Source organism: Monodon monoceros, unplaced genomic scaffold (genome assembly GCF_005190385.1).
Source record: "Monodon monoceros isolate NGI ecotype Baffin Bay Population unplaced genomic scaffold, NGI_Narwhal_1 Super_Scaffold_6, whole genome shotgun sequence".
NCBI lineage: Eukaryota > Metazoa > Chordata > Mammalia > Artiodactyla > Monodontidae > Monodon > Monodon monoceros.
The window spans coordinates 37,854,493-37,882,109 of NW_021703783.1; the positions used below are offsets into that span (position 1 = coordinate 37,854,493).

Here is a 27,617-nt window from a genome sequence, read left to right on the forward strand (position 1 = left end):
GTAATCATCAGTGCCAGAGGCCTTTTTAAAACAAATGATTAAAATGGACATCACTGTATGCCCAGGACTAGAACTTTGCCTGGTATATAGTAGGCACTTAATAAACATTTGTTGAATTAATGAATCTGTAAGTAAAAATACATATATGTGCAAATTATTCTTCCATGTTACTGAAACATTTAACAGATAAGGAATTAAACATTGTAACTTCAGTTCTTAGCAGTGCCATAGCCACTTAACAACTTGTCACCTGACACCCACCTGTCTTTTACATACTATCATTCATTCACTTATTCAAAGTTAATTCTTTCATTGCCTCACTTACTCAACGAACACTTATTGGTAACGTTCTATGTTCCAGGCATGGGGCTAGATGCTAGAAATACAAAAAACAGTGAGACCTAGTTCTGTCTTTGAGGCAGTCACACCCTGGTTTATGGATACCTGTCTATCTATACATCTGGCACTGGATGGTCCTTTAATCCCTTATGATTTCAGAGCATGTTGTAGGTTACAAATAACTTATTTATCCTTACAAACATGTAGAGCCAGCTGAGGCTCAGAGTTATGAGACTTATCTAAAGTTACAGAGCTGGGAAGTACAGACTCAGGACTTCAACCTGCTTTTCTGATTCCCAATCTGAGGTCCTTTCCCCTTTTCTCCCTTTCCCTCCCCACTTCTTCTTTCTTTTACAAATAATCATACTGATAATTAGATCACAAATAGGTACTTCCCTGGTGGTCCAGTGGTTAAATCTGCCTTCCAATGCAGGGAATGTGGGTTCAATCCCTGGGCAGGGAACTAAGATGCCACATGCCGCGGGACATCTAAGCTGGCGAGCTCTAGAGCCCACGTACCACAGCTAGAGAGCCCGCGTACTGCAATTACTGAGCCCGTGCACTCTGGAGCCTGTGTGCCACAACTAGAGAGAAGCCCGTGCACCACAACGAAGAGCCCGTGTGCCGCAACAAAAGATCCCACATGCCACAACTAAGACCCGATGCAGCTAAATAAGTTAATTAATTTTTAAAAACCCATACATTTATTTAAAAAATTAGATCACAAATAAATGATCTAAACAAGCCAATTAAAAGATAGATTATAAGATTCAATTAAGAAAAACCCAATACTCAACTATGTTCTGTCTACAAGAAACACACTTTAAATAAAAAGATACATGTACATTAAAAAATGAATAGAAATAAACCATGCTAATACTAATCAAAAGAAAGCTAGAGTGGCTATATTAATTTCACATTTTAGAACAAGAAAGATTAGCAAAGATAAAAAGGGAGGGATATTCCATAATGATAAAGGTGTTAACTAATAAAGATGACATAATCTTTTATATATATATATATATATATATATATATATGAGCCTAATAAGATAGCTTCAAAATACATGAAGTGAAAAACTTATAGAAGTGAAAGGAGAAATGGATAAATCCACAATTAGAGTTAGAGATTTCAACACTTTTCTTTCAGGAATTGGAAAAAGTAGAAAAAAAAAAAGTAAGGATATAGAGGTTTTGAAAAACACTATCAACCAGCTTGACTCAATTGACATTTATAGAACATCTCACCCAACAACAGCAGGATGCATTATTTCCAAATGCATATGGAATAATAATCTGGACCATAAAACAAATATCAATAAACTTAAGAACATTAGAATCATATAAAATATGTTCTCTGATCACAATGGAATTAAACTATAAGTCAGTAATTGAGAGGTATCTGGGAAAATTCCCAAATATTTGTAAATTAAACAACACACTTCTATATAATCCATGAATCAAAGCAGAAATGACAAGGAAAATTATGAAATTTTGAACTGAGTGAAAATGAAAACATGACATATCAAGATTTGTAGGATACTGCCAAAGCAGTGCTTAGAGGAAGAAACTAGATAAGGAAGAACAGAGAAACTCAAGCAGAAGGAAATAATATGGTTAAGAATAAAATAAATAAAACAGAAAACAAACAAACAAAAATGGAGAAAATCAATGCAATTACCAAAACCTGGTTTTTTGAAAAGATTAATAAATTGATAAAGCTTTAGCCAGCTTTTACCAGGGGAAAAAAAAGACACAATTTACAAACATCAGGAATAACAAGGGGACATCATTACAGACTCTACAGTGGGAATAATAAGAGAGTATTATGAAAAAATGTTATGCCAATAAACTTGGTGAATTAGACAAATTCCTTTAATAGATATCATCTATTAAAGCTCAATAAGAAAGAAAACCTGAAAAGCCCTCAATCAACCAAAGATATTAAATTAATAATTAAAAACCTTTCCTTCAAGGAAAACTCCAGCCCCAGACAGCTTTATTGGTAAATTTTTTGCCAAACATTTAAGGAAAACATAATACAACTCTATATAAACTCTTTGAGAAAACTGAACAGTATGGAACACTTCTCAAATCATTTTATTCGGTTAGCATTACCTTGCTACAAAAGCCAGACAAAATATTACAAGAAAAACACAGACATAACATGGGCATAAAAGAAAATAAAATGGAAGCTGCTGACAGGAAAAAAAATTATCTGCAAAACATGTATTTGATAAAGGACTTGTATCCAGAATATATAAAGAACCACTATAACTCCATTACAAGAAGGAAAACAATCCAGTTTTTAAATAGGTAGAAAATTTGAATAGACACATCACTAAAGAAGATATTCAAATGGTAAATAAGCACATGAAAAGATTCTCAGCGTCATTAGGGAAACAAAACTACGACTTGTTAACCTGTGACAAAGTGAGAGAGTGGCATGGACGTATATACACTACCAAACGTAAAATAGATAGCTAGTGGGAAGCAGCCGCATAGCACAGGGAGATCAGCTCGGTGCTTTGTGACCACCTACAGGGGTGGGATAGGGAGGGTGGGAGGGAGGGAGACGAAAGAGGGAAGAGATATGGGAACATATGTATATGTATAACTGATTCAGTTTGTTATAAAGCAGAAATTAACACACATTGTAAAGCAATTATACCCCAATAAAGATGTTAAAAAAAAAAATGTGAGGATACCAAGTGTTGAGGATGTTGGGAAAGTGAAACCCTTGTATATTACTGGTGAGAATGTAAAATGGTACAGCCACTTTAGAAAAGTGTTTGGCAGTTTTTTAAAAGTTAAGTATACATTATCACACAATTCCCATTCCTAAGTATTTACCCAAGAGAAATGAAATTTACCCAAGAGAAATGAAAACATATGTCCACACACAGATCTATATGCACAAATATTTATAAACAGCTCTATTTGTTATAGCTCAAACCTACAAACAACCTAAATGTCCATCAACTGGTGAATGCCTAAACAAATTGCAGTATGTCCATGCAAGAAATATACTACTTCACATTAAAAAAGAATGAACTGGGCTTCCCTGGTGGCGCAGTGGCTGAGAGTCCGCCTGCCGATGCAGGGGACGCGGGTTCGTGCCCTGGTCCGGGAAGATCCTACATGCCGCGGAGCGGCCCGTGAGCCATGGCCGCTGAGCCTGCGCATCCGGAGCCTGTGCTTCGCAACGGGAGAGGCCACAACAGTGAGAGGCCTGCGTACCGCAAAAAAAAAAAAAAAGAATGAACTACTGATACATGCAACAACATGGATAATCTCAAAAGCTTTATACCAAGTGAAAGAAGGCAGGCACAAACTACCACACACTGTATGACTCCATTCATATGAAATTCTAGAGATGCAAAACTATAGTGACAGAAAGCAGATCAGTAGGTGACAGGAGCCAGATGAGGGAGAAGCGACTGACTGCAAAAGGGAACAAAGAACGTTTCTGAGGGAAGGAAATGTTTTATGTCATGATTATGGTGGTGTTTACATGACTGTACCATTTGTGAAAATTCACTGTACCCTACACTTAAAATTGGTGAATTTTATTATGTGTAAACTATACCTCAATAAAGCTGATTTTTTAAAATGCAATGTTTTATAATGCCCAAGACTGGCGGGATTGTGGGCAGACAGTGCAAGGGGCTGGAAGTTAGGAGGGTATAAGGAAATAACTCCTTCTCTTTTCTCAGGTGGCAAGTCTTCTCTTTTTTCCTTCCCTTTACCCTTGGGGCTGGGATGCTCCCTCCTCCAAGCCCCTCTCCCATGCAGTTCAGGCCAGTAGCAGCTCCTTCACCACAGTTCAAGGGTCACACTAGTTGATCACTAGCCCAGAAGAGATGTTTCTAAACCTTTTTTAAAAAAGCAGCTAACCCCCTTTTGCAAGCAAAGCCTTCTGAAGAACCTCACTATCTAAAACAGATAAAAGCAATGTCTTATTAGGATACATTTGTAAGTTCAACTTCATGATATCTCTGTATTATAAAATCATTCGATATCAACAAGCTTGTTCTGACAAACCCAAAAATTTGATACGTAGGACATTTGAGTGTATATATTTTTAAACTACTGTTTTAAAAATATTTAAAATATATTTAAAGTTTCTGGGTAAAAATGGTAGATTGAACACACGTATCTAATTTTGTTCTACTAAAAATATACTAAAACTATAGCAAAGGGATTTTTTTAAGGCATAAGTGCACAAAGACAGGGAACCAGGAGAGGAGACGAGCAAAATACTTTAGGAAGCTGTTAAGCATATGGATGAGTGGTTGCTGATAGACTAGAGACGGATGAATCCTAAGGCAGAAGTGGGGCAACCATATGGCAAATGGAATTAGTTGTGCCAGATTGCTGACCACCCCAAGAAGGAAGTCCTAAAGATGTGACATCAGAGGTTCCCTGCAGTGAAGCTCTTGGAGACAAGCCCCATCCATGTACCTCAACCCACAGAGCACAAACGCTTCTCACTGGGATTTTGGTAACCCATCCTTAAATGTGAGCAGACAACCAGGGATTATAAGACCTTCAAGCAAAGAATCTAACATGAAAGAGATCAAAACCACAGAAAAAGAAATTTAGAGAAAACAGTGATTATGCAAGAGAAGAAAACTTAAACCATCATTAGCAGTGTCAGAGATAAGCTATTGCAACATTGAAACAAAATAATATGCTATAAAAAGGAATAGCTGGAGAACAAAAATAAAGTGAGAGTAATAAAAGTCTTTAAAATATTGAAAAACTCAGTAGAAGAATAGGAAGATTTGAGGAAATCTCCCAAAGACAAAGTAAAAAAGATGAAAAGTAGGAGAGAAAAACAAGAAATGAGAAGGACCAGTCCGGCAGATCCATCATCTGAATTATAGGAGTTCCAAAAAAGAAATAAGAAAGAAAATGGAAGTGAAGAAATCACTAGTGGGATGATTCAAGATTATTTCCCAGAAGTTAGGGGCACTGAGTGCCCAGCACTACAAATAGCTTCTCTAAGACATATCACTGCCATTTTAGAACCCTGGAGACAAGGAGAGGTTCAGAGAGGGGTACAGCCCTTGCTCCACAACAAGAGAAGCCACTGCAACGAAGAGTAGCCCCCGCTCGCCACAACTAGAGAAAGCCCACGCACAGCAACGATGACCCAACACAGCCAAAAATAAAAATAAATAAATAAGTACATTAAAAAAAAAAACTGTAAAAATAAAATGTGACTGATAAAAGTTTATGGAACCTCTGAACCACTTCTGCTGTGCCTAGAGGTCTCAATAATAATGTTTGAAACCAACAGGACTAGGCCTTCATTTGAGGCCATCTAGGTATTACAATGAAAACCAGATGAAGTTTTGGAATTCCCTGGTGGTCCAGCGGTTAGGACTCCACCCTTCCACTACAGGGGGCATGGGTTCCATCCCTGGTTGGGGAGCTAAGATCCCCCCACGTCACAGGGCGCTGCCAAAAACAAAAACAAAACACCCACATGAAGTTTCTCTCTACATCGACCCCAAGAATGACTCTCTCTTCCTTTCCTCCCATTTGTCACCTTTAATTTAGGACTTCTACTTCGTATTTGTTGCTTTCCTACCTCTCCCCTGCTAGACTCTAAGCGCCTTGGAATTGGACCCAGGTGAGACTTCTTTGTATCTTCAGGACCTAGCACAGTACCAAGCACGGAGCACAGGCTCAATTAAGTGTTGATAAATAAAGGAAAAAAGAAACACCTTTACCCGGGCCTTGGACAGAAGGTGCTCGACCTTTCTGCACCCGTATGCCTGGAGCTCTGTAAGTTACTAGCCCTGAGACGTTCAGCAGTCATTAAATAGCTTTAGGCTATAATTCCCTTACCTGTACAACATAACATTTATCTCACATCTTTATTCCTAAAATAAATTGGGCCCCTCGCCTCACGATTTCACCACTTGGTGGGAGCCAAATCTCAAAAGAAGTACCTTTGGGGTCACGTAAGAAGCCCGTGTACGCCGCACAAGGGCAGGAGTTTCCCGGGATCTGTCTGCTTTTTTTCCCCACTGCTATTTGCCCAGTGCCTGGAACACTTCCTGGCACATAACAGGTGCTCAGTAGTTGTTGAATGAGTGAGTTAAAGTGCTAAAAATACGCATCGAACCAAAAAAACGCTCTGTGAAGCGCAAAGATATCCCTACATTCGGAATGAATACTTGGTCCAGCCTCTGGTCCTGGGAGCGAGCGCGTGGGATCCAGCCGCTCCGCGCGCCCTTGCAGTCGAGCCGCGAAGGCGGAGAAGCGGCGGGCCGAGGTCTGGAGGCGGCCGGCGGGAAGGGTGGGAAGGGCGGAAAGGCAGGAGAGTCGCGGGCGCGCGCTGAAGGGTCGGGACCCAAACTCAGGCCGCGAACCGCAGCCTGGCGTCGGCCCTCCGGCCGTCACTCAGAGCGCGGAGCGGGCGTGCCCCGCGTCCCGCCCCCCGGTAGGCGGACCCCGGACCAGGAGGCGCAGGGGTGGGGCCTTGCTCTCCGCGCCGGGGGTGGGGCCGGGCCGGGGCTCTCTGGTCCGGTGGAGGACCCGGCTGGTCGGCGGGAGCGACCGGAGCCCCGGCCACCAGGGCGTGCGACCCCCCACTGGCCCCGCCTTCCCGGCTGCGGCCGGCCAATCAGAGCGGCTTTTACTGGTGGGTGGGCCGAGCCGGCCCAGCTGCTCGGAGCCTCTGGCATGGTAACGTCCCCGCGCGGGTGTGGAGGGTCCTGGGTCGGTCCCACAGCGCCCCCGGCGGCCCGGGCCTGGGCCGGGGGGGCGGGGAGGCCGCCGGGGGTACCCGGGACCCCGGGGCACAGCTAGGGGAATGAGGGGTTAGGGAGAGAAGCCAGGGAGGGGGGAGGGGGCGGGGATTTGGGGGAGAAGGGGCGGGGGAGGCCATGATGGAGGATGGCGGAGGGTGGGGGTGTTGAGGGGAACTAGGGTTGCGGGACTGGGTGAGGAGGAGGAAGGGATGAAGCGAAGAGTGCGTTTGTGGAGAAAGGTCGAGAAAAAAGAGGGGGCGAGAGATGTGGGAACCGGTGGACTAGGGGAAAGCTGGGGGCCACAGTTTCCCCCCCTGGGATATTTGGCGTGCGACATGCCCCTTACCCAGACCCAGTGCTTCAACCCTTTGGAAGCCCTGGGTGCCCCATAAGACCTCTTGGAGACCCCCTCCTTCATTTCCCCGCATTGTCTGCTGAGGTGAGGAGGGGGCATTGTTTCCTGAGGAAAGAGAGGCTTCCGGCCCCCACGCAGTGCTGGACAGTCCAAGAAATGGGAGAGCAGAGGCTCCTTGGTCCCAATCCTGGCTCTGCCGTCAACAAACTCTGTAACAACTCTGTGTGACCTTGGGCAAGTCACTACCTTTCTTTGGGCCTCAGATTTCCTATCCATTAAAAAAAAAAAAAAAAAAAGGAAGATGCATGGGAATGATATTCTAGATCTCTTTCTGCTCCAAAACGGGGGGGTTCTTGAGAGAGTTCAGGAGAATGGGTTCTAGGACGTCGGGAAGCAAAAGAAAGAAAGACGAAGATGGAGGCTAGGCCTTCAGCTGGGGGCTGCAGAAAATCCCCAGGGATGTGGGGGGGAATGGTAGGCACAAAGCAAGGATGGGGCAGGCTAGCCAGCGCCTCTGGAATCCTGTTGGAGGGATGGGAGAACTCTAAGTAGAGGAGGGGTTGAGACCTAACCCAAGAAAGATGAAGACCAGAAGTAACATTCTGTCCATCAGAAGGAGAGTGATGAGATGGCAGGATCAGAGAGAAGCAACGGAAGGTATTTTCTAGTATCTTTGGGGAGCAGGAGGAATAATGAGGCTGGTACAGGGGAGTGGGGACTAGAATGGTTTCGAAAACAGGGAGGGAGAGGCTGGTGCTGTTTGGGGCAGCTGAAGAAGGGCAGCAGGTAGATAATTAGAGCACAGGGTAATCAGCTGGTCTCTCAGTCTCCATGATACTTTTCTTTTTGATGATGGCTACCTCCTTCTGAGAGGTGTGCCTCCCAGCCTTCATTTTCCAGCACAAATCCCTTCAGGGAGTGAGTTAGACCTGGCCAACCTTGGGATCCCCTGGCTGTTTGAGGATTTCAGGATTTTGTGAGGATTGGGGTAAAAAAGAAAAGAGGGGAATGAATTTGAATGTGAGAAATACCTGTGGCACTATTGTCCTTGCTGGGAGGCCGCTTTGGGGTCAGACTGCTTGGATTCCAAACTTGCCTCTGCCATTTAATCTCTTGGAACCTTGGTCAAGTTACTTGATCTCTCCGAACCTCAGTTTCTTTATCTGTAAAATGGGGATAATAACCTCTAATATAATTGCAAGGATTAAACGAGTGTTTGGCATGGTATCTGGCTCATAATAAGCACTCAGTAAATGTTATTTTTCCCTCTTTCCATTCTCTTTCTTCTGTCTCTCCAGTCTTCTCCTTTTCTCCTTTTGTTCTTTCTTCTGAATCTTCAGTTCTGAGATGCCCCTCAGATGTGGAGGCTGAGAAAAACTGATTGTATCTGTCGGGGCCAGGGGTGGTGGGGTGGTGGGGGAAATCCTCCAACTGGCCCAGGTGAACACATGATGATCAGATGATCAGTTATCTCTTCACTGTCTGTCCCCAGCCTACAAATGTGTTTTTGTTCCAGGGAAGACACATGATCTGCTTCTCTTTCAGCCCCCTTTCCTATATCCCTCTCTCATACAAGTTACGTCTTCAGATTCTCACACGGAAGTATAATAAGACCTGAAGTTGTATAGGCACTGCAGCAAGTGAGATAGGGGCAGGGGTGTTTCAGGAAAGAAAGGCTACACGTCACACAGGGGAGGCTCAGGGAAGGGAAGGCTTTGGAAGTTCCATAGTAATTTATGTTTATTCCATTGCTGTGTCCTCTCTGGGGAACTGTCCAAAACAGGCTAGCGTCTGGATTCTGGCCAGGGGGTCTCCATTCCAAGTTAAAGATGGTCATATACAGTTAGTTTTTAAAATTGTTTAGGTTTTCCCGTGCCAGTATTTGGTTCTAGTTCACTTTCCCCAGCCACACAGACCTCTGCCAAACTGCCTCTCTCTCACATCACGGTCAGCTTTTACCCAGAGAATTTATACAAATGTACCTGGGTACATGTGCACACACATACACATTTGTCTGTTGTAGGATATTCCAGTATGCAAAAATAAGGGGTGAGTCTGCATCTTGTCACAGCACTTTGTGTGCAGGGCCCTGACTAGACACTTCAGAGGAGGCTTAAAAGGAGAAAACGCAATCCCTAAATGTAGGGAAATCCCCACCTGAGTAGGGAGACAGGTAGTCCCATGTGAAACATCCAGCAAGCATCCACAGAGTAGCGTGTCACTCTGCAAAGTAGTGCAGCATTTATCCTGAGGTAGGAGTGTGTATGTGTGGAGGATAGTCATAAAGGTAACCTGAAGGAGGTGACTATTGGATCATCTTGAACAAAATAAGAGACAAAGAATAAAAGAAACACATGGAGTAATCTAACAGTTTGTGCAAAGAGGAGGAGGGGAGCCATTGAGTCAGGGTGAGCCAAGAGGAGTGTGGGATGGGTCTTGTTTAAAGGCTTTGAATGAGATGAGATGAGAGATTCTGTAGGGTGGGCAATAGGGACCCACCACTGGTTTTCAAGCAAGAAAATGTTGGAACCTTCCCGGTTTAACCACATGGGTCTCAGGGGATATGCTAGAGTGAAGAAAACAGAACTGCTTCCTGTGGTAAGGACTGTGCTTTTAAGGGAGTAGGGCTAGAGGGCAGATTGGATCCAGCCCTGGGACCAATTAGTCCCCCTTAGTTTTTTATCTGAAAAATGAGGACTGCCTAGAGTGGTTGCCAGCATCCTCTCCAGCTGTGACATTCTGTGTTACCTGAATAACTGCTAGACCTTAAGATGGCTTTGTTTTGTGGGATTTGCCAAGACCATTCAGTCAGTAAGTCAAGAAATAATAGCACATACTGTGTGCCAATAGGGGGTGGTGAGGAAAATACAATGGGCATAGGATATTGGAGTAAGCAAAAACAGAGTCCCTGCCCCTTAGAGTTTTCAGCCTAGTGGAGGTGCCAGATATTTCATTGATTCTAAGACTCACATTTTAACATTTCTGAAGTCAAGATGCATCTTAAAATCAGTGGAGTATCATAATTTAATTGGCAGCATTTGTTTTTTATTAGTGCCACATAAAATAAGAATACAGTCAGAATTGTACAAATAACTGTAAAATTCCAGTGGATAATTGCTGAAGGGGGAGGTAACATGGTGTCTGAGTGTGTAAAAGAGGGCTCTGACTAGTCCGCTGGGTTGGAGAAAGGCATTCCTGAAGAAACGATGACTGCCAGATGTGAAGGATATGTAGGCGAGTTGTGTGGGCTTGGAAGGAAGATTGCCCCAGGCAGAGGTGGATGTCTGAGGTGGGAGGATTGAGAGAAGGAGCTCAGCATGGGTGAAGTAGGCAAGGCAGTTGGGGAGCAAACGTGCCACAGCCTCCCAGACCCATTAAAGAGTTTTAAGCAGGGGAGTAACATGCGTGGCCTGAGGTTGGAGTGGGTGTCGGGAGACCAGTCAAGAGGCCACTGAGGTAGGTCAGATGAAAAAAGAGGGGTGGTAGGGGTGGAGGAGGAAACAGAGAGAAATAGATGGATTCAAGAAATCTTTAGGAGGTAAAATTAACAGGACTCATTGATGTATTGACAAGAAAGAAGGAGGTGTGGTGAGTGACTCACAGATTTCTATCTTGGACAACTGTATGAATGGTGGCACCAGTCTCTGAGATGGGCGACCCTGGATCCTGGGAGGACCCAAAGATGGTTACGTAGCGTCTGGGAGGTTAGAGAGGATCCTGAGGCAGCTTGGGTGGGAAAGTGTGGCACAGAGAATTGGATTTCCTCCCATGTTGATTGGTTTCTGACTTCCACGCGGAAGAAAGTTTCAGGGGGCAGGAGCAGGTTTTGAATACAGGGCTTAGAGTGTGTGATCCCTGAGAAAAGGTGATCCATGTTGGAGTAGTTTGACTTACCCTTCCTTCTCAGGACAGGATGGGTGGGAAGAGAGGAAGTACAGATATTGCTAAAAGTAGAGATTAGAAGCATTTTTAAATGCTGAGCCTTCATACCATAGGGATAATTGGGAAAGTGGGGAAATTGGGCAGCAGTGAGCCAGCTCCCACCTTTCTATGGAACTCCTCCCTACCACCCCCCACCTTCCAAGCAAAGAGGAAGAAGGGCAGAGCCTTTTAGCTGCATCTCTGTGCCCTAGTTTACTTTAAAAAATTTTTTGAAAGGGTAAATATAGTCATATTCAAAGTTACAAAAGGGCAAACAGAATTCTCCTTTCCACCTGTCCCCATTCTCATTTCTTGTATGTCATCTTTTGTCTCCAATTTTTATACAAGTAATAAAACTTTGCTGCACTTTGCTTTTTCCCCCCCCCCACTTGTTTATGTATCTTAGAGATTATTCCCTATCAAGACAATGAGCCTCTTCATTCTTTTCTATGACTGCATAGTATTCCATTTTATGTTTGTGTAAAAGTCCATAGTTCCTTGTTGATATTTAGGCTATTATAGTCTTCTGGTTTTACAAATAATGCTGATCTGAAAACCTTGTACACACATGTAGGGCTATATCTATAGGATGAATTTTTAGAATCGGAAAGTTCTATATAAAGAGGATTTGTTCCTTCATTTGTTCGTTCATTCACTTAATATTTGTTGAGTACCCATTATGTGCCAGACACTGCAGCAGATACCAGGAATCCAGCTTTCAACAAGTCAGATACGATCTCTGCCCTCATGGAATGTTATTATTCTCTGGTAAGGGGAAACATATCCAAGCAAACATAATAATTACGAAATTGTATATGTAAGGAAACTAAAAAGGGGATCACAATAAATTGGAAGTGCTTTAAATAGAGTCAGGAAGGCTTTTTAGAGCAAGTGATAATTACTCTGAGAACTAAGTGGGGTGCTGTGGCTAGCCATTAGGTGTAGGATAGGGAGACCTAGGCTGTTCAAAGCCTCATGCACTGGGACATGAATTCAGAATCTGTAGGGGAGGTGATGGCCACTGAGTGCAGGGACTGGGGAGTAAAGCTAAAGAGAAGAGGGAGGGAATGGGAATGGAAGATGTCAGAGTGAGTGAGTGACTAAAGATGAGGCCAATTAGGGGAGGGGACTGGTAGTAAAGAGAGGAGAGTTAGGGAAACTAGTACTTAGGAAGGACTAGTGACTATGTTTAGAGACCTTTGGGTTGAGTCTCTGTACTGGGTGAATTCAGGTAGGCGAACAGGAAAAGAGGCCACTTCCTCCCTGAGTACTTTGGGGATGAGAGACCTCTGTTTGCCTGGTTTAAGAGAAGCACAGCCTTGCCCACAGGCAGGAGGGTGGGTGAAAAGCCTTGGGAAGAGCCCATCTGTGCCTGTAGTAGAGCCTCCTCCATCTTTTCTTGGCTTTGGCAAAGTGGAAACTTCCAAAATAAAGATGACATTGAAGGAGCTCAGCCAGCTGGCTCTGAGCTAGCAGAAGAGAGAGCAGAGCTACCCAGGGCTCAGAGCTGGGAGCGGGCAGGAAAGTGGGCTTGGAGACCCTTCCTCTGAACTTTTGCTCCTTTTTCATCCTCACCCCTCTGCTTCCCTTCTGCAAAAGCCCATCTCTTTGCCCATCCTGGGTCCTATGACTTTTCTCTCCCTCAACAGTCGGTTCCCGATTCTGGTCCCCGGCCCCCAGCAGCGCCTGCCCCCTTCCCACCGGGGCCCCCCATGATGCCACCACCCTTCGTAAGTTTTATGTCTTTCCCTGGGCTTGGCTTTTCCAGCCTGCACCCCCAACTCCTTAGTCCCTAGCACTGCTGCATCGCCAGTATGGTTTTTGTGTAATGCCTCCGTCTGTTGCCCTTGGATGAGGGATGGTTTTGTTTGGGCATCGGGGTGGGAGGAGCTGCTTTTAAGCTCTCAGTCCATAAAGTTGACAGTTCTCCCTTTGTCTTTTTGTCCTTGGGACACACAGGGGCTGGGGAAAGGAGAAGTGGATGGGAAAAGACCCCCTTAGTGTGAGGGCAGGGTGGGGCTGTCTTTCTCTTTCACTGCTCCTTGTCTATATTCTTTTTTTTTTTTTTTTTTGGCCGTGCCTCATGGCTTGCGGGATCTCAGTTTCCCGACCAGGGATTGAACCCGCACCCTCAGCAGTGAAAGTGCCGAGTCCTGACCACTGGATTGTCAGGGAATTCCCCTTGTCTGTATTCTTTATACAAAAAAGTCAGGCTGGAATAGCAACTGGTGGTCATCAAACTGGGGAAAAAGAGGTAGGAGGCAGGGGACTGGGGGATTTGGGACTGGACACCTGCCTCTGGCCCTGCATCTGAAAGGCCTCTTTGGGGACAGGCATTGAAGCAGTGGAGCCTTCCAGTTGCAGTCTGGTGGCAGTTCCACCTCCCTTTTCCCTCTCCCTTCCCTGCCTCAAGAAGCTTCGTGCTTGCCTGTTATACCCAGAGGGACCCCCTGTTATCAGTCTCAGTGGTGAGGAGGGAGGCGGTTTCATGCCTCTCAAACCGAAACCTTGGAATTGTCTCAGAGCCAGGGTGGAGGGTTGGGGTGGGAGCCGAGTGGCTCTTTCCTGACAGGTACAAAGCAGTGTCTTCTCTGCTCAGGATCTCTTCCTTTCCTCATTTCCAGATGCCTCCTCCAGGAATCCCCCCACCTTTTCCTCCAATGGGGCTCCCCCCGATGAGTCAGAGACCACCGGCCATCCCCCCCATGCCACCTGGCATCATGCCCCCAATGCTTCCACCAATAGGGGCGCCACCACCACTCACACAGGTAATCCTCTCCCCTGTACCAGGGCCTCAGAAAACCCTTGTCATTTTAGCTGCGGGTAGAGGTGAGAGTGGATATCCGGACTTGAGAAGCTGGGGTGGGGAGGGAGGGAACGTGGGGCCAGGCCCAGGTGGATTTGTCTGCTGAATGGCTGGAGGACAGTCTGAGGCTCGGCTAAGAGCCCAGAGCCTGGGGATTGCCTGCGGAGGCGCCCATGTGAGGGTCACAGCCCCGACAGGATCTCTCAGGACCCTTTACAGCCTGTGCTTACCTTCACCTTGGTAGCTGGTTTTTGTCTTCTTTGTATCCATAGATACCAGGAATGGTACCACCCATGATGCCAGGGATGCTGATGCCAGCGGTGCCCGTCACCGCAGCGGTAAGCACTGAGGGGACAGGAAGTAGGTTCTGCCCTGCAGCCCAGTGGGCCTGACTTGGAGCACAGGGACATGGCTTCCATTCTTTCCCTCTTCTTATCGCATCCACCCTCGGCCCAGCTGCACTCCCCACACTGAGTCCTCCTCTCCAGTCCAGCCATGTACTCAGCTCTTCTAGTTTCTCACTCTTCCCCAAAGGCACATACATTCTCTCTTTTTACTCCCCCTGCTATGCCCAGCTCCCTTAAGGAAACACATTCATGCCAGACACTGCTTACCCTCACAGAGTTAGCACTGTGGACACTTGAATACAATTTCCTCTTCATCTTCTGTGTCTCTGGAGGAAGCAGCAGTACCTGGGGATCTCTCTGTACCTTCTTGTGCTGTTGTTCAGTGTAGTAGAGTCTGGGTACGATGTGGCATTTGGTGTTCACTGTGGAAAAGATGTGCCATGGAGGTTTACTCAACAAAATACTCTCACTTGAAAACGAAGAAAGGAGCTGCTGTGCAATTTCCCTCTGGGGTCTTAGAGCCATGGCCCCAGAGGGCAGGGGAAGCCTGTTAGGGAGCAGAGATCCCTGGGAGCAGGATACTTGGATCCTGGCCTGGCCTGCTTCTTCATCCCCCATGGCCTGGGTCTTGGGGGCCACTGGGCTTGGCCCCAACCCTTCCCCCTCCTCTTTCTTCGGCAGACGGCTCCAGGTGCGGACACCGCCAGCTGTGAGTCTTCTGGGGGTCTGTTCCCCCCAGGCTCGGAGGTTGGGGGGGAGAGGGGACCATGGACTAGAGCCCACCCCGGATCATGCCTGTTGGGATGCCAGGGATCCTGGGATGTTGATGGGACCAGGGGATATTTATTGGGGATGGAATAAGGGAGGAATAGATGGGGATCAGATAGGGGTTGGAGCAAGGACTTAATATGTTTCCTTTGGCTTCTTTTCTAGCTGCTGTGGCTGGGACGGGCCCTCCGGTGAGTTCTTTCAGCTCAGGGGTCTCTGGGTAGAAAGGCTGAAAAGGGGTGCTAATCGTTAAATTTTTGGGGTGAGGAGAAGACGCTTTGGGAAAGGGGCCTTGACCACCATTCTGTGCACCCTCCCCTCCCCCAGAGGGCCCTGTGGAGTGAGCATGTGGCCCCTGATGGGCGCATCTACTACTACAATGCTGACGACAAGCAGTCCGTGTGGGAGAAGCCCAGCGTGCTCAAGTCCAAGGCAGAGGTCCTGAGTGGGGCTTTCTGTCCCTTCCTTTCAGCTGCCCTGACCCTTCCACGTCCTTGGCTTCCCCTGAGTATCTAACCATACACGTGGTTCCTCTGATCCCAAGATCCCTGACCATTCCCCGACCTCCCTAGGATCTCAGGAAGTCCACCTTCCCCCACGTTGAGCCAGGCCAGGTGGTCGCTAAACACTTCTGTGTCCCCTACTCACTGGGTCCCCTTAGCTCCCCCAACTGTGGTATGCCCAGCCCACTGATGTTCCCTGGCCCGTCCTCTTACAGCTCCTGCTATCCCAGTGTCCCTGGAAAGAGTACAAGTCGGACACAGGCAAACCTTACTACTATAACAACCAGAGTAAGGAGTCCCGCTGGACCCGGCCCAAGGACCTGGATGACCTGGAGGGTGAGGAGGGGGTGGGCCCAGGCAGGGGCTCTGGGTGTGGCCCTTGCTACCCTATAACCATGTTATCCTTTCCTGTTGCAGCTCTAGTCAAACAAGAGGCTGCAGGGTGAGTGACTTGCCCACCTTGCCTACCTATCCACCTGTACCTGGGGCCACCTAAGGGGTGGGAGTGGCCTCTCCCCATGATCCCTACTCTGTGGGAGGAAGAGCCAGCTCTCAGTCTCCTTGTGGAGTGGTCTGCTCTGGCCCCAGTCCTTCACAGGATAGAAAGACCAGCCAGCCCCTGACCACCTCTATCCCTGCTCTACTGGACACTGCCCTTCCGGCTCACCTGCAGGAAACGGCAGCAGCCACGGACACTACAGCCTCAGCCTTCTCAGCCACAGCCTGACCCCCCACCTGTGCCGCCTGGCCCCACCTTGGTGCCCACGGGCCTCCTAGAACCTGAGCCAGGTGGGAGTGAAGATTGCGATGTGTCAGAGGCTGCCCAGCCTCTGGAGCAGGGGTTCCTGCAGCAGCCAGAGGAGGGCCCCAGCAGGTGAGGGCTGCCCCCCATGGCATTCCAGACACTGGCCTCAGGCTCCCAGCTGGGTTCAACCCTTGACCTCTGCCAGGTTTCTCAGGAAGGGTGTGAAGATCTGGGCATGACCTCTGAGGAACAGAAAATGGCTTCCCTGGGGAGCAAGGGGGAGTGTCCTGATCGCGCAGGACACTGAAAGCTATAGGGACTGGGAGACACTGTGGCTGAGTCCCCTTTGCCCCCCAGTTCTGCTGGACAGCATCAGCCACCACAGCAGGAGGAAGAGGAATCAAAGCCAGAACCGGAGAGGTCTGGCCTCAGTTGGAGCAATCGGGAGAAGGCAAAGCAGGCCTTCAAGGAGCTGCTGAGGGATAAGGTGCTGAGAGTGGGGCTCCCAGGGTAGGCCTGGAGGGGGCAAGAGATGGGCAGGCCCCATGACCCCCGCCTGCTCCATTCCAGGCTGTCCCCTCCAATGCTTCGTGGGAACAGGCCATGAAGATGGTGGTCACCGACCCCCGTTACAGGTAGGTCTGGGCAGGCCCTCCAGACCTTGTTCATGGGGGCAGCTGAGCCAGGGATTCCCCAGGAAACCCCAAGGGGGCCAGAGTGAGGAGAGTGATAGATGGGTGAGTGTGCTGGGAAAGAGAAGCTGGAGAGCCTCCAGGAGAAGGAGGGGAAAGGGATCTGACATGAGACATTCAATAAATGCTTGTTGAATTGAATTGATTTGAATTGAATTAATTGGGGAAACAGGGGGCTGGATAGGGCAGGGGCCTGACGGCAACTTGAGAACCCCAAAGCAAAAGGGCCCAGTGTTAGCAGTGTCTTAGAGCCCCGTCTTGTCCCCTCACTGCTTCTTAACCCTCCCCACATCCCAGAGACCTACCTGTCTTGCTTCCCTGTGCCCTTGGAGCCCCTGCAGCCTGCTGTGCCCATGCATGGACACCTGTTAGTTCTATGAGACCTGTCCCCAGTGTGCCATGACCCTGCTTTGTGGGCTGTGCAGCGTGGTTCAGGCTGACTCCTCTGTCCCCATCCCACTCCCACCCTGTCCACCCCAGTGCCTTGCCCAAACTGAGTGAGAAAAAGCAGGCATTCAATGCCTACAAGGCGCAGCGGGAGAAGGAGGAGAAGGAAGAGGCCCGGCTAAAAGCCAAGGAGGCCAAGCAGACCTTGCAGCATTTCTTGGAGCAGCATGAGCGCATGACCTCCACCACCCGCTACCGGTCAGGGGGCCGGGCTGGGGTGGGGCCTGGGAACCCTGAGAACCTGTGGGCCCAGCCTCTGTTCTCTGCCTGCCTACTCACGGCCCATATGCTCCACAGGCGGGCAGAACAGACCTTTGGGGAGCTGGAGGTCTGGGCTGTGGTCCCCGAGAGGGATCGAAAAGAGGTTTATGATGATGTCCTTTTCTTCCTGGCCAAGAAGGAGAAGGTAACAGTCACTGGGCTGGATCCATCAGTCACAGTCTCATCTAAGACCTTACATGTTTTTGCTTCCTTGTGGACCCAGCCATTCACTTCTTGCTGCCCCCAGGGTCCCAGCTTCTTACTCAGAAGCTGGTGTGGCACCTATACATCCCCCATTTATGCTTTGGGCCTACAGCTCTGGGTGTGGGAGAACAGGAAGGTCTCTGAGGGCTTGGTCTGTAACCTGTTTTCTTCCCCTTTCCGGGGGCATGAAGGCCTCGAGTCTGGCCATCCCAGAGTCCCCAGGCTGCCTGCCTTTTCCCAGGTATTCCTCTACCCAGGCCCACTTGAGTAGCTCCAGCCTGCCCTGCCTCACCCTGACCCTGTGGCTCCCTAGGAACAGGCCAAGCAGCTCCGGCGCCGCAACATCCAGGCCCTGAAGAGCATCCTGGATGGGATGAGTAGCGTCAACTTCCAAACCACATGGTCCCAGGCCCAGCAGTACCTCATGGATAACCCCAGCTTTGCTCAGGACCATCAGCTACAGAGTAAGCCTGGGTCTCCACTCCTTCCTGTCCCTTCCCTTTTCCTCACTGACCCCTAGCACCAGCCTCAAACCACTCCCCTGCACCTCTTGCCCTCCTGGATGTCTAGGAGTCCCCAGCACTTACTCAGCCCAGAACCTCTCTGGACTCTGGAGATCCCAGAGTGCTTCGGGACACCTCCTTTCTCCCTCCAGGGTCCACTGTTGACCTGGACAATGTGTGTCCTTGGGGGAAGAGCACTGGAGTAGGAATCAGAAGACTTGGAGATGATTTTTATAGCTCATGTGAATATGGTCTTAAATTGTTTGGTAGGGTGGGCCTTAAGTGGTCACACGTGTTGCAGTAAGCGGCTGTTGGCCTATCATCACAGGCAGTATCTTCAGATATTCACCTTCTGAAGTTATATCAAAGCCTGATTGATTCCCAGTCCCATAAAAAATGAAATCTCAGATCCTGAGATAACTGATTTCGTATGATGACTTCTAGTAACCAAATTCACAAGAGCTGAATACTTCTAATTTTTTCTCATATAATCAAGAAACCCTCTTCAAGAACCATCATTCCAATAGCTTCTCCTGCAGAGTCCCCTGCTCTCCCAACCCCACCACCCTGGGTGTCCCCAACACCTACAGGGGCAGCATCTTTGAAGCACTGGGGGTTCTGGGTCTGAGAGGGTATCCTGCTGGTGTGGTGCCCACTGAGCCTCCTCCCTGCGGTTAGACATGGACAAGGAAGATGCGCTGATCTGCTTTGAGGAGCACATCCGTGCTTTGGAGAGGGAGGAGGAGGAGGAGCGAGAGAGGGCCCGGCTTCGGGAGCGGCGCCAGCAGCGCAAGAACCGGGAGGCCTTTCAGGTAGCTTTGCTGCCCTCTGGATCAGAGCTCAGCTCTGCCCCAGACCGTCACCTCTTCACCCATGCCCTGCCTTTTCTCGGCCAGTCCCACTGCTTTCTCTATGCCCAGCCCTGTCCCAGCTCCACAAGTCCTCTCTGTGCCTGCACTTTTGCTCCCGCTGTGTCCCCTCAACCTTGGGCTGTGCTCCTCTAGGGAGACTAGACATATGCACCACCCAGAAACTGCCAGCAGAGAGCGCTCTACAAGCGTGGCTCGCCAGCTAGGCCAAGTTTATTTCCCTTCACTGGGGAGCCAGACAGGCATAGCTAGCTTGTCCCCCAGCTTGGAGGTGGCCTTGGTATTGGTAGTGGTGGGGGTTACTTGGCTGTAACACATTTGGGAAGTTGAAACCAAGTCATGGGAAGATAATGCTGCAGGCAAGTTTCCACTGCTTTGCTTCCTGGTCCTGCTCATTTTCCTTTTAAGTCTGTCCCCTTCTGTTTTACACTCTGTGCTTTCACATTGCTCTCTGCCTCCCCATCCATATCTTTTCATCTCTGCCTCTTGCCTGCATTTCCTCAGTCTGGGTTGCCCCTGCCTCTCTCTGCCAGCTCTTGTCTTCTTCCCCAGTCTTTGGCTCTGCCTCCCTCCCTAGCTCACTCTCCCTGTAACTGGCCTCTCCCTGCTTAGACCTTCCTGGATGAGCTGCACGAGACAGGGCAGCTGCACTCTATGTCCACCTGGATGGAGCTGTACCCAGCGGTCAGCACTGATGTCCGCTTTGCCAACATGCTGGGCCAGCCGGGTAAGGCAGCTGGGCTCCCCCTCCTCTAGCCTGGCTTTCTGCCCTGCCAGCCTCTCTGCACTCCCACTCCCTGGTCCTGTCCTCAACCCCACCCTCAAACCTTGGGAAGCTGCCGCCCGCCAGGCCCCCCTCCCTCCCTTCCCCGCAGGCTCCACCCCTCTGGACTTATTCAAGTTCTATGTGGAGGAGTTGAAGGCACGATTCCATGATGAGAAGAAGATCATTAAGGACATCCTTAAGGTGAGGGAAGCCTGGGCCTGTGGATGGAGGCAGGCTGGGTGCAGGGCAAGCTCCCAGGACAGAACTCCCCAGTAAGGCCTGTTTTGTGGGAGCATTGCAGCTCGGTTCAGGAGATAGCTACTGTGATCCTTTACTGTGTGCTGGGGACACACAAATGAATAAGATACAATTTCTGCCCATAAGGAGCTCATGGTCTCGTAGGAAGATGACATGACAGTGGCTATACAGAGGGGCAAGTGTTAAGACAGAGAATCGAAAGTATTGCTATTTGAACTGCACCTCTAAGAACGAGTAGGTGGAGGAGGGTGGAGGTCCTGGGCGTAGGGTACCACAGGAGCAAAGAGGAGCGAGCAGTACAGCTAATCATAAACTGGTAGCCCACAGATGTTCCTTCTGCCTGTACAGAGTTTTAGAAAAATTTGGAATTTGATGCTAACATGTTAAAATCAAGAGATTACAATTAAAATCTGGATCGTCAGCGTCTCTTGGAAATTTGGATTATCTAGCAGCACTAGGCTTGTTTTGTGAGGCATTCAGTGGACTTGAGCTGAGATGCCACTGCCTTTTAGAAGGGGCCTGTCCTCCTTATCTATCCTCACTCCTCCCTGTCACCTCCGTGATGTGGGAGCGAATTCACCTGCCATTTTTGATCGCACGTGCACGTTGGAGAATTCTCAATATCCATGTCTATCAAAGGGGGAAAAGTGAGTGATGGACTAAGAGAGCCCCATGTTTCAGAAAAAGATAACAAAGAGAAGCATGTTTTTTTGTGGAAGTGAAGACCATTCTCATGGGTTTGAGAGGGCAGTGTGGATAGTGGTTAGGAGCAGGACTGTGAAGGCGGACTGCAGGGGTAGAAGTCCAGCTTAACCACTTACAAATTGTGTGACCTTGAGCAGATTACTTAATCTTTCTGAGCATGTTTCCTCGTCTGAAAAATGGGGAGTATTCCTTCAGACTTCACCTGATTACCAAGGGGAGTAACTTGGTACCTGAGGTGGAGAGGGTCTGAGAACAAAGCGGGGAATGTCCCACTGCATACACATTTCTTTAAAGTCCTGTGTTTTGCCTTAAGAATTCATGCAGGTGTTGCATTTTAATACCATAATACTTCTCTGTTAATATAAACTTAATATTTTAAAATTACTTACCATTAGGTAAGATGTATCATAATGTCCTGTGGCTTCCTCTGTTTCTCTGGAACCACATGCCCCAGTTGGGAAGGAGAGCCCTGCCTGTAAAATTCCTTGAATGCTAAAATAAGGAATTTGGATTTTTATCTTGTAAGTAATGGGGAGCTGGGAATGATGTGATTAGCTGATGTCTTGGAAAAGCCCAGGTGGTTGTGTAGAGCAGCGCTTGCAGCCAGAGTGCTTGTACGCTTAGGGATAGGCATGGTAGGAGGACAGGACTCGAAGCCTCAGGATACTAGAAGTGGTAGTGGCCAGTGATTAAGATAAATTCTGAGCTTGAGTCTTCCTCTTCTTACTCACCCCCAGACCGCTTTCCTGCTGCTGGGGCCATTTGCTAGAAAAATCTGGGCAGCATGGACTCAAGGCAGGGTTCGAAGCATGGGGGGTGAATAGGGAGACCAGGCAGGAGCTGCTGCAGTGATCTAGGTGGGAGTGAGCTCGGCGAGGGCAGTGGGGATGGCCAGTGAGCAGAGCTGTGATGTTCCAGTAGTTTCTGAAACTCCCTAGGTCTCCTCAGAGGGGCCTTGGGACAAGCCGGAGGGGGTGGGGGAGTGGGGGGGACTTTATGCTCCTTCCTGTATTTTCAAGTGTAACAGCTTGTTTCTCTTTTATACATCGAGGTTCTGCATAAGATTTTTATGGAAAAAAATGTTTCTGCTGTTAAAATAGAAAGAAAGTTTAAAACCAGTAGGCTAGAGTCACGCAGAAGTAGAATTGACGCATTTTTTTGTGAAACTGAGGGAAGGAAGGAGTTGGAGATGTCAGGAGTGGATCGATGGCACCATTGGTAAGGATTAAGCAGGAAGAACAGGGCTGGAGAAAATAGGAATTCCACTTCTGGAATTATTCTCAAAAGCAACCAGGGGCAGGGAGGAATAAAGCACATACCAAATTTTAAATAGGATAATTATATAAAGTAGAAATATCTAATCCAAGGAGAGCTAAATTTTATTGGACTCTTAACTTTTAGCCACAGAGCGGCCGGTACTGCTGACAGGCCTGTGGGAGTCCTATCCTTGCTGAGTCCTGTGTCTCCACACCTCCTGAGAAAGAATCTTCTTTAGATAGTTCTCCTTCCTCTTCCCCCTTTTGGGCTCCTGCCTATGGAAGGCAGGTGAACCCAGGGCTCCCTGAGACCATCTACCAGCCAGGCAGACTGTGATGGTACCTCGCATCCCATAGGGTAGTGCAGAGTCCTGGACTTGGAATAGCTGAAAGACAGAAGATCTGGGACTGAGAGATCCATGGGAGTGGGTTGGGGGTCTCCCAGGAAATGAATTCTCTTGGGATCTGCTGAATTTGAAGTGTCTGCGAAATATCCAGTCTAGTATGGGTCTGAAAATCAGGAGAGAGGTGGGGAATGAGATTGCGAAGGACAGTGTAGATTGAAAAGACTAACTGCAGGTCTCAGGGGAACCAGCACATGCAAGAGAGGTGGTAAAAGAGGTCAGAGACAGGAGGGGACCCTGGAGAGGGGAGCACTGAAGAAGTGAACAGAGGACGAGAAGAGTGGGGACCAAGGCGTCCTTGGAGTTGACTCTTGGGACATGCAACCTCTAGGAGAGCAGTGTCCGTGAAGAGGGCAGAGTGAGTGCAGCACAGGCTTTAGAATTGGGTAACTCCTGGCTGTTTATAGGTTGAGACCTCTGCAAGTTATATAATGTCTCTGAGCCTCAGTTTCCTAATCTGTAAAATGGGGATGATAACACGTGCAAGGTCGTGAAATTAAATAACATTTGTAGTATCTTGCTTATAGTAGGCTTAATAAATGTTTGTTTTCCTTTGCGCTGCATTTAAAGATTTTGAAACAAAGGGAAAGAAGCAGAGGTTGTTAACTTGAGGAAGGTGGAGAGCAGAGTGGAAGGGGTGTTCCAGGTTAAGTGAGCTGTGTGCTTGACGGAAGGAGCCAGTGAAGAGGTGAGACTGAAGCTTGCAGTTCCCTAAGCGAGAGAGATTGGTATGTTTGAGGAGAAGGGCTGGAGAGCGTGGGTTGAGGAAGTCCTCTTGGAAGAAGCAAGAAGAGTGCGCCTCTGCCATCAGCAGGAAGGCCGGGGCAAGTTCGAGCTGAGTGGAGGGAGAGGGAGGGAACCTGGGCCCGTGCCCCAGACCTCGCACGCCAGTGGCTCCACTTTCCACTGAGTCATCTTGCGCCAAGTGAGAGAACTCTCCTAAGCCTCTGCTTCACTGGGGTGTTTTGAGGCTTAGGTGAGAAGCACAGCGCCAGGTCTGTGTGTGGTGTTTTTAATAGTGTTTCGGGAGTTGTACACCAGATGGCCTCTGTTTGTCCCGTGGATGAGGTGATCTGTGTGGGTGCAGTGCTTAAAAGTAGGGGCTTTGTTGTTAGAAAGACCTGGGGCAGAATTCTCCTTCAGCCGTATATTAGCCCTGAAGACCTTGGGCAATTGGCGCTAGTTCCTCCAAACCTTGGTTTCTTTTTCTGCATAAAATTAGGATACTAGGACTTGTGCTTAAATTCAGATACGTGAGGATTAAATGAGGTAATGTGTGTGAAACACTCAGCATGGTACCTGGTACATAGTAAGCACTCAATAAATATAGCCAGAGGGTGGGACCTGCAGATGCTGGAATGCAAGGAACTTACTGAGCAGCAGGAGGACCCAGTAGGGGCTCAAGCTTTAAGCCAAAGGGACAAAGAATTAATTGTGAGAAACACACACACACACCCTGCACACCTGCCCCTGTGATCCAACCCCCGCCCCCAGTTCCCTGTGACAACCAAGCCAAGGGTGGGCCATGGGAGTCTTAATTATCAGATGGTGAGGACTTGGACGACTTGGTCTCCAAGTGCATCCCAGTCCTGTGGATCCCTTCTGGGGGAGGGGCCTCCTTGAGCATCCTGTAGTCTGACCCTTGCCTGCCCTGGAGGCCAGCCAGCTTCAGGTTCGGGCCTGTGGTGCCCCCTGCTTCATGCGCTGCTGTGCCCACAGGACCGGGGCTTCTGCGTGGAGGTGAACACAGCCTTTGAGGACTTCGCCCACGTCATAAGCTTTGACAAGAGGGCTGCTGCGCTGGATGCAGGCAACATCAAGCTGACTTTCAATAGTGTGAGGGGCCACGTGGGGTGGGGCTGTAGCCAGGGCTCCGTTCTCAGACTCGTCCCTCACTCTTGTTCCGTGCCTTCTCACTCACTGCCCCAGTGTGACTCTTCCCCCAGTTCAGGGAATGATAGTAGGAGCCCAGGCTCCAACTTCCCACCTTTTAAGGTATGTCTGGGTGAGTTGGGGTGCCCACCCTCCTGGGTGACGCTGTTCTGTGTCCCGTCTGCCCTCAGCTGCTGGAGAAAGCAGAGGCGCGGGAGAGAGAGCGGGAGAAGGAGGAGGCACGAAGGCTGCGGCGCAGAGAAGCTGCCTTTCGAAGCATGCTGAGGCAGGCTGTGCCTGCTGTGGAGCTGGGCACTGCCTGGGAAGAGGTCAGGACTGCAGCCTGGCACCAAACACCACCCCCTCAGTCCTGAGGGCAGCGGTGCTTCTCCACCACCGGGGGCCCACCCCAGTCATAGCACAGCTCGGGGCCAGCTTCGGCTCCCTTCCTTCCTCTGCCCCAGCCCTGCCCTGTGCTCATGGCGGCATCATGCTGTGCTGGGGCTGGTCTGATCAGCAGTGCTCTCCTGTTCAAGGTCCGTGAGCGCTTTGTGTGCGACTCAGCCTTTGAGCAGATCACCCTGGAGTCGGAGCGGATCCGGCTCTTCCGGGAGTTCCTGCAGGTACTGGAGGTGAGGCAGAGCTTCTCGTCCTCTGTATCTGCCCCAGGCTCTTGAACACCTGAGGCTAGCTTAACGGAAGCCTCGGTAACCTCTTATCACCAGGGCTCTCCTTTCCCGGACAACTAAGGAAGGGGAGGTCTTGGGGTACCCTGGATAGACCTAAGGCCCTAGCCTCAGAAGAGGAGGCAAAACTGGATTGTGGAATGCAGGGTCCTTCCTGGGGCTAACCTTCCTCACCCCTCCCTCTGCCTCCACCAGACTGAATGCCAGCACCTCCACAGCAAAGGCCGGAAACACGGCAGAAAGGGCAAGAAGCACCATCGCAAGCGTTCCCACTCGCCCTCAGTGAGTTGGCGGGTAGAAAGGATGTGGGGTGAGGGTGGATTGTCTCGGGGAAATAAGAGCCACTTTTCTTGCTTTTCTCCTACATCACCTCCCCTGGAGGAAGATCTGAGGATTCCTTTGGTCCTGGATTCTCCTCTTTGTCCCCAGTTCCCATACTTGAGGGCCTCTGGAGCCCAGGTAACCTCTGTGCTGACACACGTCTGCCTGTCTCCCCAGGGCTCTGAGTCAGAAGATGAAGAGCTGCCCCCACCATCTCTCCGGCCCCCCAGGCGGAGGCGGCGGAACCCCTCAGAGTCAGGCTCTGAGCCCTCTTCCTCACTTGATTCTGTTGAAAGTGGGGGTGCTGCCCTTGGAGGACGGGGTTCCCCATCCTCCCGCCTTCTCCTTGGATCAGGTAAGCAGTTGGGAGCTGGAGAGGAGGCCTTCGGGGAGCCCCACCCTCTGAGGGTAGAGTGGATTGGGACGGCTGCACCTGTCGGAGAGTAAGGAGAACTTCCCGTCCCTGCCCAGGCAGGAAACAGAGAGAAGGAAGGAAAACTGGACTGAGACTTCCTCAGACAGGTCCCTGTCTGTGAAGAATGAGCAGAGAAAAGGATGAGGCCTCCCTTCTCCCAAGGGACTTAGTGGGGATTTTTCTGTCTCCAGATCATGGCCTTCGGAAAGTCAAGAAACCAAAAAAGAGAACTAAGAAGAGAAGACACAAGTCGGTGCGTAGAGAAGGAACTTCCATCCAAGGCCCTGCTGTTTTATGAGATGTCTTCACCCGCCTCCTGGGCTGTTCTCCACAGGAACTGAGGAGGCGGGCTCTGGGCTCTTACAGAACAGTCCTGAGAGCGAGACAGACCCTGAGGAGAAAGCGGGCAAGGAGAGTGATGAGAAAGAACCAGAGCAGGACAAGGACAGGGACCTCCGGCGGGCAGAGCTCCCTAACCGCTCCACAGGCTTTGGAATCAAGAAGGAGAAGGTGAGAGGCAGGCACCCGGCCCCAGCCCAGTCAGCGCTGTGCCCAGGCCTCGGCAGCCCTCGGGGGGAAGCTGTGGGTGAGCTGTGCCTTTGCTCCACCAGACGGGCTGGGACACGTCGGAAAGCGAGCTGAGCGAGGGTGAGCTGGAAAGACGGCGGCGGACGCTCCTGCAGCAGCTGGATGACCACCAGTGACCTGATGAGGCACCGTGCCTCGGGTCTGTGTGAGGCTGTGGCCTAGTTTACCCTCGCTGTCTGCCCCAGACTTCTTCCTTAGTTGGGTCTGTGTCCGCTTTTCCTCAAGTAGCCCCAACCCCAACACGTCATCGCCAGCACCTCCCAAGGTTGCTCGCGGTGTTCAAGGGTCCTCCCAGCTTCCCGGACAGCTAGTGTGGTCCCTGCCCTCAGCCCCAGACCAGCGATTGGTGGTGAATGCCATGTGGGTGGGTGGTGCCAGTAATGTGAGAAGGGGCCCCCAGGAAGAGTGACAGGCTGGTGGACACAGCCTGGGTGGCAGAGGGCGGGGTCCTTACCCTCTAGCATCAGTACCTGCTCCTGCCTGCCCGGGCCCCGGGGCCCAGTGTATGTGTGTTTCGTTTTGGTTTTGGTTTTGTTTTTTAAATAACAATATTTATAACGTGCCCAGTGGCTCTTTTGTCTTCTCCGTGTGCTTGCACTGGGGCTGGCTGGGGCTGGACAGGTGCCCGCATGGCCAGCAGGGGGCACTGGTGCCTCACGGCAGGCCTGCCTCCCTTTGTGTGGCTGGAGCCCATCTAGCCAGGTTCTCCTTCTCCAGGCTTCCGCACTCACCTCCCCCGAGCGTGGCAGCTCTGCCCAGCCTCCTTTCTATCCCTGTGGCTCGGGTCAGCCTAAAGGGCCAGCTTAGCCCCACCGCCACA

The 27,617-nt window shown here is 49.7% G+C and overlaps 2 protein-coding genes across 11 annotated transcripts in view; one reads left to right on the forward strand and one right to left on the reverse strand.

The window, feature by feature from the left end:
* Positions 1-6,892: 6,892 nt before the first annotated feature.
* Positions 6,893-27,492, forward strand: PRPF40B (pre-mRNA processing factor 40 homolog B). Of its 7 annotated transcripts, none has more exons than XM_029204357.1 (26): positions 6,893-7,040; positions 13,031-13,111; positions 14,006-14,149; positions 14,460-14,525; positions 15,216-15,243; positions 15,468-15,493; positions 15,630-15,740; positions 16,021-16,141; positions 16,223-16,247; positions 16,479-16,679; positions 16,908-17,037; positions 17,121-17,185; positions 17,723-17,887; positions 17,987-18,095; positions 18,468-18,618; positions 19,336-19,469; positions 20,139-20,253; positions 20,402-20,493; positions 24,635-24,751; positions 24,979-25,116; positions 25,324-25,419; positions 25,669-25,755; positions 25,972-26,149; positions 26,401-26,462; positions 26,576-26,719; positions 26,821-27,363. In XM_029204357.1, exons 1-26 carry the CDS (start codon positions 7,038-7,040, stop codon positions 26,911-26,913), a joined length of 2,682 nt encoding a protein of 893 aa, XP_029060190.1. In that variant the 5' UTR covers positions 6,893-7,037; the 3' UTR covers positions 26,914-27,363. The 7 variants fall into 7 exon arrangements, with proteins under 7 accessions (XP_029060190.1, XP_029060189.1, XP_029060195.1 ...); XM_029204359.1 differs by having other exon boundaries at positions 6,921-7,040; positions 16,021-16,093; positions 26,821-27,359; XM_029204356.1 differs by having other exon boundaries at positions 6,918-7,040; positions 26,576-27,492.
* FMNL3 (formin like 3) overlaps positions 8,111-27,617 on the reverse strand; it is a 74,513-nt gene continuing 55,006 nt past the window's right edge. Inside the window, exons 26-27 of one of the 4 annotated variants that reach the window (XM_029204349.1) lie at positions 14,802-14,956; positions 8,111-8,623 (exon numbers count right to left, since the gene is read on the reverse strand). In XM_029204349.1, the coding sequence (XP_029060182.1) occupies positions 8,591-8,623; positions 14,802-14,956 (188 nt within the window). In that variant the 3' untranslated portion in view covers positions 8,111-8,590. Of the gene's footprint in view, positions 8,624-14,469; positions 14,957-27,617 lie in introns of those variants that run through there. The other 3 variants (XM_029204348.1, XM_029204351.1, XM_029204355.1) reach the window with 3 other exon arrangements.